The following is a 15,168-nucleotide window of genomic DNA, read 5'->3' on the forward strand; positions in this document are numbered from 1 at the left end:
CCATGTCTGTTTTATGGTACCCTCTTTATGTTGTGAGTAGACAAATTCAAAAGGAATAATGTTAAGGAGACTAAATCTCTAAACCAAATAATGTGGATGTTGATGATTGGATTATGAGTTTTGATTAACGTGTTCATTTTCTATTGATTACATATTATTTGATTTGCAAATTTAATTTAAAAATTTGATGTCTCTATGCATTATTTAATTCACAAACTCTCCACCTTGGAAAAAAGATCGATAAGAAGAAGAGTAGCATCTGATCTGTGCGTGATCCCAGTTGGCGCTTTCTATGTTCTAGTATGGTGGTGGAGGCGGAGAGGGAGCAGTGTTGGGTCGAGAGAAATGCAGCAGCAATTCCATTCCTCTCCTCCATCCTCCACCCTCCTTTTACACTCTCCTCAAATCCATTGTCCGAAGTAAAGGTAATTATTAACACTCCCTCATAAGCCTCTGTTTGGCTAATTAATTGATTTTTTTTGCTTGGATTATGGGACTAATTGTGCGACTAGGGGCCGGGAGTTGCTGTCAAGAAACCCATCCATTCTACTTGTGATGATCTTGATAAATTCCACAAGGAATTGCATTTGCTTTGGTATTTATATATATGCATATGAATCTTGATAAATTCCATATAGGAGTACTGGCAGCGAAACGGATGATTTAGAGAAAAGAAATAAAACTAGAGATAGGTGTGGATTCACTCCAGGGGCTTCATATCCAAACTACAAGAATCACACCGGTAGGATTCAAGAAATCGCTCTTAGACGCATTATGCATCACAGGATTTACTCCTAGAGGCCTTTATGAACAAAAGAATTGCCCTTTTGATTAAACTTAATCAATACTTTACATGAAATGATTTAAAAGATTACAACAGGATTGGCTTTTAGGGCACATTTCTAACAATTTGGAGATTATTTTCAGTCTACTCTTCTCCAATACACATAGTACATGTTACATATAGACTTTGAGGTCAACTGTGCAATAACATTAATCGTGCCATCAAAGAGATTTCACAACTTCTGCAGCGGATATTAGATAATGTTTCACCGCCTGAAGCCCTTAGTTATGATATCTGTCAATTCATCCCGGGTTGTTATGAACATAATGAAGTGCAAATAATCCCTTACCTGAGGTTTTCCTTCAACTCTGAGGTACTGATAGTTAGAAATAATAATGGGAATATACTACAAATACCTTAGGATCCTTTATGCCGCTCCTATATGAGTCTCACTATTACATGAATTGAGTCAGTTTCTCAACAAGTCGAGCAACCATTTGAATCAATATATTATACACACCCTAACCCCAAATACAAAGAGTTTCAATTGAGGGATCCCTCAAACAACACTGTGGGGCACCTTGTAGGATCCACATTTCTTCGAAAGATCAAGTGCATTCAAAGATTTTTCGTGCAAAATACCTAAACATTAAATATAGTTATACAATTATAAATATAAATGTTTTCATATCACAATGAATAGTTGTGTAACCAAAATTGCTGATGTAGAACAAGTAACCAAAGTTTAGAAATCAGAAAGAGATTTAGAAGACAAGAGGAACTAGGTCTGAATATAAGAGAAATAGAAGAACTGAGAACAAGAAAACATATCGAACAGATAGACCGAAGAGAAATCTAGAACAGAAGGGGAGATCAGGGTTTAGAAGACAGAAAGGCAAGAGATAATTCAAGAGGAGGTAATCCTAACACTACTAGAAACAGGAATATACAAATAAACTATACGAAAATATCTCTAAGATTTTATTCTGCATCATTTGCTTTTCAGTAGTAGTATCATTATTAATGTTTATTATCCTATAGACAAGTATGCAGTTTAAATTTTTGTCCTCTTTTTCCCATGAATATGAAATTTCAGTATGATCCTCTTGCAGTGAGCTTCTTACCGGTGTTGTTTCATACACTGAACTTTGTGCAAAAGCCCAAGTGGCCTTTTGTTGAGTGCATAAAGTTATACTTTTACGCCCTCTTTTACTTAGGTTTTTGACTTAAAATTTCTATGCTTCACAAGGTATTTTGTTGTTTGTATTGTGTTTCAGGATGAAAGTAAGGGCTTGAAGAAATCATCTTATTTTGAATATCTTAAGAGCCTAGGATGGATAGTTTGAAGTCCAACTCGCCAAAGACCAGACCATAGCCCACGAGTGGCCCAAGATCCGCCTGAAAAGGCCCTTGCAAAACAGCCAACTTGTGAGCTTTGCTCTGAAGTTCTCAGAACAAATTAGAAAATGAGCCATATATGGTTGGAAAGCCCTAGAAGTCTTCTTTCTGATGGTCTTTACAGCTTGTGATTTGGAGGTTTCGATAAGAAATTATGACAGAATAAAGAGGAGCTGTTTAGTTACAAATTCTGATAACAGCTAATTTTCAGTTACTCCTATACTAAAAGCTGATTGTAATGAGCTATAAATGAGATTCAATTTAAGGATGTAAATGTGTCAGATGTTAGATAACTCCTAAGCCTTTTAATAGGAGACAAATACACAACATGAGGGGAGAATAGGAGAAAAAAATCAGAAAAACGCAAAATCTGGAGAGCAAGAGTCTTCAGCCTTGAGCATTTTCTAGGTTCTAGCTTTCCTAACTTTTATGTATTTGTTATTGTTATGTTTTTAATTTAGGTTATGGATACTTAGGGCTGCTTTGAAGCCCTAGACATGATTGAATTAATGTTATGATGCAGTTTTAGTTTATCAATTTCATTTGCAAGCTAGAATCAGTTTTCTGTCTCAATTGTTTTAAGCACATATTTTCAAGCTTAGCTACCTTGTTTATGTTTGCTTTCTATTGAGAATGATAAGGATGACTGCCATATCTTCTTTCATTCCTTAGCAACATGTGGTTAAGTTCAGAACTAATCATGTAAGTTGATTCCATGAAAATCTAGGATAAATGCCATGTTCTAGGGTTCATGTGATGTTCATAATCCTCTTTGTTCTTAATGAGTTTCTAGGTGTTAAATCTGAGTATATGTCATGCTAGGTTGCACCTACAAATATAAGTTTGATGTATATGCCATGCATCTCACATGCAAAGAAAGTGAGGATTCGTACAATCTAAGTATATGCCATGCTAGATATGTGAACATCTTAGTTGTGCATTTGAAATGGATAAGTTAAAAGATCATCTCATTGATTCATGAATGTTTAGGGGAAGGCCTTAGCTCATTTTAAGTCAAGTTTATGTCCTAAAAACGTCTCTAACCTATTTCATGTCTTAGGTTTATTTTTAGATAGTTCTAATTTTCCCCTTTTCTTTCTGTCTTTATTTCTTTTCCAAAATTACTTAAACCTCCCCAGTTTTAAATCATAGGAGTCATTAACTAATGCTAATATGTAAGAGTCAAAGGTTTTACTAAGTTGTTTATCAATCCCTTTGGTTCGACACCCTTACTTGTGCCACTATACTATCCTTATATTTGCACTCGAAAGGAACTTCAACACCTTTCTTAATTGTGTTTTGCTTAACTTACTATATATTAAGAGATGTTGATTTGCAGTTGGATTGATGTGTCATATGATTCTTGTTGCTAATAACATGGCTGCACTTATACATAAGAATCATTGGAATCCAAACTGTCCCTGTTTTAGATCACCATCTAGGAATCATCCCTGCGAAAAATCATTGAAATCCAAAATTGTTTGACCATTTGATTATCACCGTGAACATTTTTGTTCTTCAAGAAAAAACGTTGTGTTCGTCCATTTCTTATGTTATTGTTAGATGACTAAATCATGTTGGATCTCACAGATTTTTTTATCAAGGATGATCCTTGAATGAGGTCCAATTATTCAGATCTTCGGATTGCATTGATTCTTGAGGTCACGTGCGACCCCTTTTTGTGAATAGTATATATATCCCAAGGCATTAGTTTTTAAAAGTTTCAGTTTATTTTTGGTTTATGCAGAAATAAGTTTCCACCATATTCCGTTGGATTTTTATTTTTAATTTTACGTCTCTGGTAACTTGATTTTGTGGCAGCGTATTGTTTAACATTGATTCATTACTTGGAAACAACATATTTAATGGATGAAGGAGGGTTTAGAATTCCGAAACTGCTAACTTTTCATTTGATGTGGTTTATATTTTATAGTATCAACTTACAGAGGTTTTATGTTGAATAGAGCATCCAAGTACAAAAATATCTCGGTGGGGGGAACCATCCCATCCTCCGAAAAATTTAGGCAAAGCATCACAGTTTCATCAAATCAGCTTACTGCTCATTTCAATGAAAAGATGTTTTCTGTTTGTCTTAGACTCTCAGTGTTTAGTTTGTGGTCCTTATGCTAGAACCAGGATCTTGAGATAAATATTCTTACAGCTTTCGTTAGCCTTTGGATTATCAAATCCAAGGGTCTTAAACGAAGGTGGATGTCTTATAATCATAAAATGGCATAAAGGCTGACATGGAATTATAGCTAATTAGGGTAGAAGTCTAAGGAAGAGGAACTAGAAAATAAGATAAGATTCCCGTCCTCCATTGCCACTGCAAACGCTCCTACATTGGTGCTGCTTCGTCGCCTGAGTCTTTGCTTCTATCCTGTTACATCCTTATTCTGTCTGACTACCTGCCCTTATATTTAGTAAGAATTCTTGCCATCTATAGATGCGTTCATGTATGTATTTCGTGTTCTGAGTATCAGTATTATGATCTTGAGTTTCAAAGCAGCATCTTCTGATGGAATTATGCTTTTACCCAACATAAATTTCTCATAGCTTTAATGCTTTAACTATGAACGTGACTACTCAAATATGTCACTGAATAGCTCATGGTAGCTACTAGCTGATTGGTGTATAATGCTGGCAGGCGCACACTGTACTGGAGATGAACTACAAAGAGCAGCAACTTACAGCAGCAGTGGTATCAGATGGATTGCGGCCAGTTCTTGCTGATCCTGAGTCTGGAGTGCCATCAACTTTATTGTCATTGATATTGAGATGTTGGGATGCAAATTCTCAAAACATGCCTTCTTTCGATGTCATAGTTACTAAACTTGCTATAATTTTGGAACAGGGAAAGAAAAGAAAGGAGCCAGATATTTCCTTTCACGACTCTCTTAATTCTCTTGGTAATCAGCCTCGAGATGTTGCCAACAATCTTGAAGCTTATCAAGAGGGGATTAACTGGTTTACTGAGGGAGAAATTCCATCAAAAGAGCTTGTGAACCTAAGCATGGTTTGGAAATGTGGCTTCGGGCTTCAAATGATCCTTTGGCATATCATTCTGTACTTTCTTGGGGATCCTTTGCTACATGTGGCAGAAGGAAGACCGTGGAGGACACACATTTCCTTTAGCCACACATGCGTAATGAAAGGGATATCCATGTTTTTGGTACTTTTCATGGTCATAGAGGTGAGTTTTGGTGATTTATCTAATTATAATTGTGTATTTGGTACTTCTACTGGCAACCTGATTGCAATGCTGTGCTACAAGGATATGACTGTAACAAAAAGCAGGTGCAGCAGCTGCTGAATTTTCAGCTCGAGCTTTTCCAGGATTCCTGCAAGCTATGAGTTCGATTAGCAGGTTTGTTACTTTCATTTTTTTTTTTTTTTTTGCTTTTTGACAGTGTATATTTTATTTGAGTAATTGACTTTATCTCTAAATGCAGTCCCAGCAGTGCATTGTTTGAGGCATTCGTTAAGACCGATATAGTATTTAGAGCTGAGGTGGGTTTATACCGGAAATCCAAGAGAGTTATCCAGAAGGATTGGCACCCTGGTTGCACTGCAGCTGCTGCTCTTATTGCTAGAAACAAACTTTTTTTGTGGCTAATGCAGGAGATTGCAGGACAATAGTGTGTGGTGCTGGGCTGGCCACCCCTTTGTTCTAAGCAAGGTGACTAGGACTTGATACATTCCTGTTTGGTCGTTCTGGTTTAGTACAGGGTTTTATTCCTCAGAATAGGATCACATTGCGAGCTGTCTCGTGGAGAGTGATCGGGTTATTAGTGCAGGGGGAGACGTAAGATAGCAAGTCGATCGATAATTGGAGGTGGGTAGTGCTGCTCTTCAGGTTTGTGCTTTCAGATATCATGATGTTTGATCTAATCTTGTATGTTTTGTTTGTTTTATGGGTAGGTTATATTTATGCTGACTAGGGAACCTTATTTCGAGTACAATTTATAATTAATTAGATAAATAAATTTGACCATTCATAAAATTTGTCTGAGAGGGAAAGCAGAAATAATCAGCTTCCATTGTGAAAAAAAAAATGTGCAGGAGAGAATGTGTTTCAACAAATACACAGAATCATCATTGGATCAGGTACTCACTCATTCTGGACTCTGGGTCCAGTGGTTGTACTGGAATCCCCTTAGGATTTCGATTCCTTGATTCGAAGCGTGAGGGTGTGTCAATGGAACAAGGAGGATTGAGGTATGTTTGATGCTGGTTTTTGAGTGTGTATCTGGGGTTTTTGGGGTGTGTAGCTGGGTTTTGGAAATGGGGTTGAATGAGGCTACTGGGTGGAAGAATTGGGGACTTGCAGTGCTTTTTGGAGTGATTGTACCTGCATTGCAAGGCTGCACATGGTGAAGAGTTTGCTAATGGCAGTGAGTATTTTCACTTGCTGGTGGATGACGGAAATTGCTGATGCGGTTTCTGTAAGGCCTACTTGAACCAAATGCTTATGCTACTTGTGTATGTTAATTGTATGTTGTATATGTTTAATTGCAAGTAAGACAGCCTTGGTAATCCAGTATTCGTAAAACTGTTCACCGGATTGTTCATGTTGTTTTCGTAAGGTCAACTTGAACGAAATGCTACTTGCATGTTAATAGTACGTTGTACATGTTTAGTTACAAGTAAAACAGCTCTTGGTGTTTGAGATCTTCATGCTTGGGTTGCCTCCACAACCTCGACTTTTCTTTCATTTGTTTTTTATGTCAACTGCAGTGCTTGTTTCCTGGTGTTGGATCTTAATTTCTGCAACTACTGGATCTGTTCCAAACATCTTTTCTTTGGTGTCTCCATTCTCCAAATCATGCTTACTGTCTAACGTAGCGTTATTGCATTGAATGAGATCTGTGCCGTTATGTTTTTCTCTGGCTTCACCGTTCTCAAGTTGATGCTTACCATCTGAAGCAGTAGTATTGCCTTGGATGATTGCCGTAGTTGAACCGCGTGGTTGCTCAAATGCTGCTTCATCTGTTTACAAACACCAAAACCCAGTTCAGGTTGAGGCCATTTTCGCAACGATAGACGTGTGTGAAAGTGTGTTGTGAATGTATATGCACCAAAAACCAGCTTAAACCAACCTAGCCTTGGAGCAGTATGGCCTTGTGGATGCCTTATGATGAGAGGGTTGTCAAATACGGAGGCAAGGTCCTCGGAAGGTGGATTTAAGATTTAACCAGTATTTAGCTCCTATGAAGTGCTTTTAACATTGCATTCCCAAAACTTGCACTTCAACTTCAACGTGTCTTTTAGGCCTTTAACTAACATCCATCCTAAAGCTATCCCATAACGCATTTCAAAACCAAATTGATGTGAAATATTCTAACATTCAAATTAAAACCCAATGATTGAAGTATATGAAAGTAGGGATCGTTTTAGGCCGGGGATTAGAAGGGATGCTAATCTACTCTAAACTGACTTAACAACACAAAGCTAAACTTAAAAAAACACTTAACTAGACTTACATGACTCAAAACAAACTAAAAAGATTCAAAACAGCACAAAACAATCAAATAGACTCAAACTAAACTCTAAAGGGTGATTTGGACAAATTCTAACTTATCTTTGACTCAAAACACTTAAAAACATAAATTTGGACAATTCTAACTAAAACACACAACCAAGTAAAGGGGGATTGGATTTTGGACGAAATTAAAGTAAGGACAAGCAGATTAAAGACTCTTAAACAACTTGGACGAAATTGGGTGAAATATGGGTGAATGGGTAGCTAGAGGGTCCTTCTCCACACATGACACACATGCATACAAATCGATTTCCAGTTATTATTCCTTTAAACCATGAATGACAATGCCCCAAGTTAATTGCATCGCACAACCAACCATCAGATTTTCCTTATTTCATTGAATTGAATGAATACGCATTACAACCAAATTATCTTTCTCAAGTTCCTTATATGAAACGCATGATAGAGATACATATCAAAAGATCATTAAGCTTTGTGAAAATCACAAGCATTGACAAAGCATTTGTAACTATGAACAGCATGATACTCCTGCCAAGAATTTACTTAACATGATTGTGACTGGCAACCTCCACTACTTATGAATATAAGTTCATAACGATTAGGTGAAACTCCTTTATATTCTAGCATCAAATTCATGCATGCAAATTAAGCGGGCCCTCTTAATCAGCACACAAGAATAAGTTCTTAATCAAACAGTTAAGTAAATTGTATTCACAATTTATGAAATCACAACTGAAAGTAATCAATTCATGTTGCAAATATAATCATGGTTTCAAAGTCTCCTCTAGCTAAAACAAGTTTAGCTCCTCATGTTCGCAAAACAAAGATAATTAAACTTAAACATTAAAAACAAAGATAGAATACACCTAGAAACACTCCAGGTGGCTCCTCCTTATAGAATACACCTAGAAACACTCCAGGTGGCTCCTCCTTCCTTCCTTGCTGCGCACAATGGGGATTTGTGTGAATTTAGACTCTTGAGGTGTAGTGGATGGTGTGGTGTGAAATTGTGGTAGAAGGTGGTGGTTTATGAGTGTTGTGGAATCATGTATTTATAGGGTGAAGAGAAGGCCCTCGTTGTTTGTTAGATAAAGTTGAAATGAAAATCCAAAGATATACCTCCCAAGAAAGTAAAAGAATCATAGAATATACAAGGTTCTAAAAGACGTTAGGCACTTAGTCAGGAGACGGGCTCAAGTCTAGCACCTAGGTAGCTAGGCGGAGGGATTAGGCGGACAAGGCATATTTAAATAAATTTAATATATATACTGTACAAATAAGTATATTTTTATACTTAAAAAACACATAATTATATTAGGATGCATAAATTACAAAATAAAATGACATAAATTATAAAGTATTAGAACATATTGAAAACATGAGGAACAAGCATATGATGAGTGTTGATCCAAGTATTCAACAAGTCTCTTGTATTTTATTGACAAATTAAAATGCAAAATGAAAGTTATCGGTTTTCTGTCTAAGTCAGAGTTATGACTTGGGCGGTGCTTAGGTGGGTCTAGGCAGACACCTAAGCTGGCTAGGCAAACGCCTAAGTGGGTTTAAAAGCACTTTCTTAATTTTCAAATGCCTAAGAATTACTTAGGACGGTATCCATCCATCTAGCGCCTAAATAGGGTCTAAGCGATGGTAGAAGGGAATTTTTAGAAGAGTGAAAGTATATGTACCTTGCAAAAACCAAGCAAAGCATGAAAAGGAAAAGCGCATCCTCTAATCACATAAATAAGTACTTGTTGAAGTGAAAACAATGTCATCCTCTAATCCATTATCCACCACAAGAGACAACTGCAAACTACAATATCGAGGGCATCCTTTGGAAGCAGTAATGTGCCCTATCACTAAATTAGTTATCAGGAAGAGTGTGAATTAATGTATCTACTACACTTAACTTTTTGAGTTTTAATTGATTCTACGTTAGTTAATAGAGAAGTGATTATACTTTGTGGTGGTTAGCGAGAATGCACTTGACTGACCAGTATTTGCATGGAGTGCTAAAACAAAAGGATCTGAATAATTGAGCAAAATGATATTTTTACCTGACCAAATTGAAACCACTCATAAAAAAAGGGAGTCGGAAGATGCCATCTATTTCAGAATTTTCCACCAGCGGGAAATATGTACTTGTCGTTTATGGAAAAAGTTGCCTGGGTTCTTGCGTCTTGACTTACTTTGTTTTAACTTTAACTTTCTTTCAGGTGGGTGTTGTGAATTTGTTTTTGTTAGGTTGATTCGTGTGTCCTAATAAAGCTGTAAATGTGTTTTTCTTTTTCTTTTTCTTTTTTTTTTATTTTGGGAATTTGAGATTTGAATACGAAGTTAAAACACAAGCATGATAGAAGTCGAATTGCAATTAATAGCTGATATGATAATTTGAAGTATTATATCAAATTATATGTTTCTTTAATTGGGTTATCAAATATTATTTTTTCATTAAAGTATAACTTTAGATGGTTGTATTTGTTAAAAAATTGTTGAAACAAAATTTATGTGTTGAAATGTTAGCAGAATAAGAGACCCACATTAAACTAATAAAAAACAAATTTGATATTGATTGGTCAAATTTAACTCCTAAACACAAGGGCTTCAAATACAATCAGTAAGTAACATTTCGGTTTAAAGGATTTTTTATGTCAAATATGCAGTCATATCTACAGTTAGGATTTGACATCTCCTTTGGAGATGTTTTAAGAAATTGCATTGTATTTTTGAAACGGAAATTTAAGTTTAGCTAAATTAACTAAAACATCATGCTCCCCTCTTTACACTTGAGTTTGATTCCCGCTCATTGCAGCTCATATGAAATTAGTATACTTTTTCATTGTAAAATAATTAAATGATAAACCATTATTTTTTAAAATAATAAACTTAAAAACCAACAGGTCCATCCAGGTTTTCAAGAGCGAGTTACGGGTAAGATGACAGGTTGAACTGCAATTTAAACCAAAACATATTTGCCAAATTCATGTATTTCCCAAATGAAGAGGAAGGCTGGTAAATTTAATCCATCACTTTTCCCAAATTCATGTATTTCTTACACACGTTTCGGCTCTTTGGAGCTACAACAAGGACAAATAAGTCACAAACTGCATAACACAAGTTTCAATCGATCATTTATCCCTCTTAACTTCATAATCTCTTCAAACTCTTCTTTCTCGCATCTATTTTCTTCTTGTCCGCCTGTGCTTTTGTCAATCCGCCATCTTTCCTCACTGTAGTAGTTGCTACAGCTGATGCAGCGGCAGCAGACCCACTTACTCCAGTCTCCATTGGAGCTACAACGGCTGGCTGATCCTGCCCGTTTCCTCTAGTGGTGACCGTAATAGGCACCAGTGGGGATGGGGATGCAGAAATCACTGGCAAGGCAGCACCAGGTGCTGTGTTCTTTTGATCAGCATTCAGTGTCGAAGTGTTAGTTTGTTCAACATTCAGTGCAGTTGTCGACTCTGAAATAGCTCCCGTTTTAAACTTGGGTTTCGGCTTTGCATGGATTCCAGTATAAAGCCTACATGCAAAAGATGAAGTCTACTTAAGTTTGATAGTCATGCAACAATATTATCTATAGTCGGCATATGTATCTTTCATTTTCTATTCATAAGCAACTGAAAAGACCAGGCATGCAAATGTTTACATATAAACTTCCCCTGCTCCAGTCACCTGAACAAGAAGCAGATAACACCACGACTATAACTCACCTTGCAAGTCTTGCATACTCCTCATAATTTTCAAGCAGCATCTTGCCTGCCTGTTCATTCAACGCTGATTCTGGAAATGGTTCAATCAATAGACATCTGACTACCTGTTATCACAAAGCACGAAGCCAAGACCAACTAGAGTTTGTAAGGGAACACAAATATCTCAGATGAATAAGCATAAATGAAAGAAAGTCAACAACCATCAAGGGAACTTACAATCAGAACATGTCGCAATCCAAGACTTGGATTCCAATCTTTTTTCAAGGTGTTGACACAAATCTCACCGTTAGTCGCAATGTTTGGATGGAAAATCTTAGTCAGGAAGTAGCCTACAACAATTATATTCCAGAAATTATAATCCACATAGGGACTAAAGAGTTAAATGATATCAAGCCTTCCATCAACAAAAACCTTTCTTCAGTTGTATGGTCATGCTTCCAAACAGAATGAGGCAACAGAAATATGACATGTCCACTTAAATGATAGTGTTATCGATTATGTCAATTATGATAAAACATAGTCAAACCAACCTTTCGGAGGAGAGTGTGGAAAGTCCCGAGACAATACCAACTTCATGCGGAAAACACCATTCTCGTAAGGAGTACCAGCTGCAAAGGCCAAGATCGTAGCTCAGTAATCATCTCAAAATTATTCAAAAGCTGCAGAAGCAAATTACAGTTTACGCCAAGAAATAATTGTACATGCCTGGCCCTTCAATATCAGCATATATGATTGAAAAATCATCATCGTTAACACCAACTTTTATGCCTTCAGGAGGGGATTCATCAAGACTCTTCAATTCCTTCGCAAGTTGCTTAATTACATTTGGTGGGAGATTTTCATTCGTAGCCTGAAATGTTAACATGACCAAAAGAATTGTAAGAAGAGTTTGAAAGGAAAAAAAAGAAGAATTCATCAGGTGCAAACTTGTAGCGAAGAACAATCGTGACAATCCATTTGTTTCAAAGGAGAAAGATAGACTCCATATAAACAAAACAAACAATTTGTGCATATAAACTCTGAACTGCTATATTCCCGTGGCGATGTTTCAATATTACAAGGATTAGTTATTTACTCCAGGAATGGAGTTCCATGCATACATATTGATGTTGATTGTTAAACCATCATCTACCCTTAAAAGTAGAATGAAAATAAATCTCAAATTAGTTTTGGGTGAGAATAGGCATGCCGTTAAAAGATCTATCTGCCTTTAATAGTCCAGTGCCAGTGTATGGACCGGACCATACTAGTCCATATAACTATCATGTTATATTTTATTATAGTTAAGCAATGATGAAGACCAAAAGAATGAATTTTTATGTACAGAGACAGAACATTACCATAAGAAAAAAAGGAATGAAGTCCTCAAGAAATGTTGGCTACCAAAAGGGAACCAGCAACTCAGCTTATTTATGTGCCACAAAATTCCCAGCTGCACTGATTAGAGTGCTAGAATATGGCAAGTTGTAAGCGGATATACCTGCAATAACAAACTAACATTTAATATGAAAAATTAGGAAAGTAGAAGTAAGATCAGTCATGTCTCATAATGAAAAATAGAAGACTAATAAACAACCACGAGGCACAAACCCTTGCCTCTCAAAAGTTAAACAGAGTATTATTAGCATTTGATTGCCAACAATAACATAGAAACTGTAATGCACACAGCGGGCAAGTAGGTTGGTAGAGTTTAAGAATAACTGAGACCACATACGTGACTAACATATGAACATATTTTGCAAAAACTGTTTGGCCCGTGCAAGAGTCTGGATACCAAGAGCCAATCAATCGAACGATATAGTTTGATTGATTATGAAGGTTCCAAAGTAATATGATTATATTGGACATGACATTACCTCCATAAAGGATTGTGCAGCATAAATTCCTCATAACTATCAATCCAATCCTGTATATGTCCCTTACAATTACAACTGAAGTCCTCTCCCCTAACTTCACAGATCAAATTTGACTTGATTTCAAACACGCAACAATTAAGTCCTCTCCCCTCACTTTTTCGTCTTGTACCCTATTTTTTTCTACATTCTCATTTCCTAACTTTCCTTTGCAAAACTAAAGCAGACCACTTAGTTTCCTGATAAAGGCATAGTTCAGATGATTTGAGCATGACATCACGAAACTGTTTTGGCTTTCTAAGGTTGTCTGAGTGTCAGTTAGGGGATCAATGGTTTGGAAAGCTGCAAACGAGATTGGGCCTGTTTTTCTCCAATTGCTATATTTACAAAAATATAAATCAATACAGCTCTGGAAACAAGATATGTTTGAAAGAAATGTTCACAAAGACAAAAATCATTAGTCATTACAATCCAATTACAGGCATGATTACTTCAAGCTAAAACTTAAGACAAACACGACAGCGCGTTCAACGAACGAAGACGACAAAAAGTCATGAGAAGTGCAAAAGCTAGCCTATTATAACTTTTGAAACCTCTAAAACACGAGCGATGAACAGCTAAATCCTGAAATCCACTAAGACCTAAAGGCATTAACAAAACCAGCTCACTCACTTCAAATCAATATCCATACAAATATGATAAAGTCAACAAAACCCAAATTGCTCATCTTTTCTATGAGATAGAAAGGAGAAAGCTTTATCTTTCAAGCTAACACCCACGGGAACAACAACCCTGTTGCCCAGAAAGCAAGAAAAGCACCTCAAAGGAGAAAACCTAAATCAGATCAAAGTACCAAAACCCTGATGCCCAAAAATCCCCCTTTTTTCCCATTTCACAAAATACAAATTACAGATTGATATGTATTTACTCAAGAAACAAAATCAAAACCATACAACTCAACAATCAAGAACACAAAGGCATACAAGAAACACCAAATTGACCAAACTGACCGTCCAGAAAAACAGATTGAAAGCGGAAACACAAACCAAAGAAAAAAATGTACCGGACCCAGATGAGAAATCGCCAAAAAAAACTAGGTCGATTGCTGTCCTTCAAGGCGATGGTTGAGGGCTCTAAGGGCCGCGATGCAAAGAGCAGAGAGATAGAGACTGTGCGTGCTCGAGAGAGAGAGAGAGCGATTTGTCCTTGAAATGATTGAAGGGGTTGAATTTGAGGAAGGAAAAAAAATATATATTGAATTATTATTTAGACAAATAATTCAAATTTTACTGACTTACTTTTAAATTAATTATAAAATACTCTAAAATTTAAAATAAAACCCCGCAACGTTTGAAAAGAAGGGAATAAATAATGAAAAAGACGTTGGATTGTCTGTTGTTAGTGTCAAACACGCGCCCTTGTTGCGGTGCGCCGCCCATTTTTTAATTTTTAATTCGGGTTCGATAACTCAGGTCGACTTAATCCCAATTCGACTTTTATTAGTTTATATAGTCCGGTTAGAATGAAGTAAAAATCAGTTTTATTTTAACTCCATCTCGACTTAATGATCCAAATCGTTTAATTTCTGAGGTGTTATTCATAGCTGGTTTATAAAAAGATTTGCCCAAATCACAAGTCATATGACTATTAGTAATGGTCATTAATTTTCGAGACGCACCGTTTTTATCTATTTTTTTTGTCACAATTAAAAGCATCAATTGTTTCAAATTTCACTGTAAACCTAATCAAATTTTCACATAAAATCATAAAAACCTTAAATTTGGGATTTTACTATAAGGACTCGTTAATTAGAAGCGATTCGTTTAGAGACACAAATATTCTCTTTTAAGTCCTTAAATGAGTACTCAAAAGTGGTGGTTTTGGAGATGCTTTATACAGTCCCTGTATATGGTTATA

The 15,168-nt window shown here is 36.3% G+C and overlaps 1 protein-coding gene and 1 pseudogene across 3 annotated transcripts; one reads left to right on the forward strand and one right to left on the reverse strand.

The window, feature by feature from the left end:
• Window positions 1–229: 229 nt before the first annotated feature.
• Window positions 230–6,859, forward strand: LOC103936830 (annotated as a pseudogene).
• A 3,836-nt stretch (window positions 6,860–10,695) lies between these two features.
• Window positions 10,696–14,472, reverse strand: LOC103936831 (ubiquitin-conjugating enzyme E2 22). Of its 3 annotated transcripts, none has more exons than XM_018644900.2 (7): window positions 14,320–14,472; window positions 12,739–12,878; window positions 12,104–12,248; window positions 11,929–12,006; window positions 11,615–11,727; window positions 11,399–11,502; window positions 10,696–11,208 (listed from the first exon to the last, which is right to left on the reverse strand). In XM_018644900.2, exons 2-7 carry the CDS (start codon window positions 12,739–12,741, stop codon window positions 10,833–10,835), a joined length of 819 nt encoding a protein of 272 aa, XP_018500416.2. In that variant the 5' UTR covers window positions 12,742–12,878; window positions 14,320–14,472; the 3' UTR covers window positions 10,696–10,832. The 3 variants fall into 3 exon arrangements, with proteins under 3 accessions (XP_018500416.2, XP_009344978.2, XP_018500415.2); XM_009346703.3 differs by having other exon boundaries at window positions 14,315–14,470; XM_018644899.2 differs by having other exon boundaries at window positions 12,739–12,891; window positions 14,315–14,464.
• Between the last annotated feature and the right edge of the window lie 696 nt (window positions 14,473–15,168).

Source organism: the organism of the source record quoted next, unplaced genomic scaffold, assembly GCF_019419815.1.
Source record: "Pyrus x bretschneideri cultivar Hongxiangsu unplaced genomic scaffold, Pyrus_bretschneideri_v1 Contig30, whole genome shotgun sequence".
Lineage (NCBI taxonomy): Eukaryota > Viridiplantae > Streptophyta > Magnoliopsida > Rosales > Rosaceae > Pyrus > Pyrus x bretschneideri.

Bases quoted from the DNA above. Each gene is read 5' to 3' on its own strand.
- LOC103936831 (XM_018644900.2), bottom strand. The intron at 11,728-11,928 runs GTTGGTTTGACT...TAATTGTTGTAG, and splicing joins TCCACACTCTCCTCCGAAAG to GCTACTTCCTGACTAAGATT. The intron at 11,503-11,614 runs GTAAGTTCCCTT...TTGTGATAACAG, and splicing joins GATTGCGACATGTTCTGATT to GTAGTCAGATGTCTATTGAT.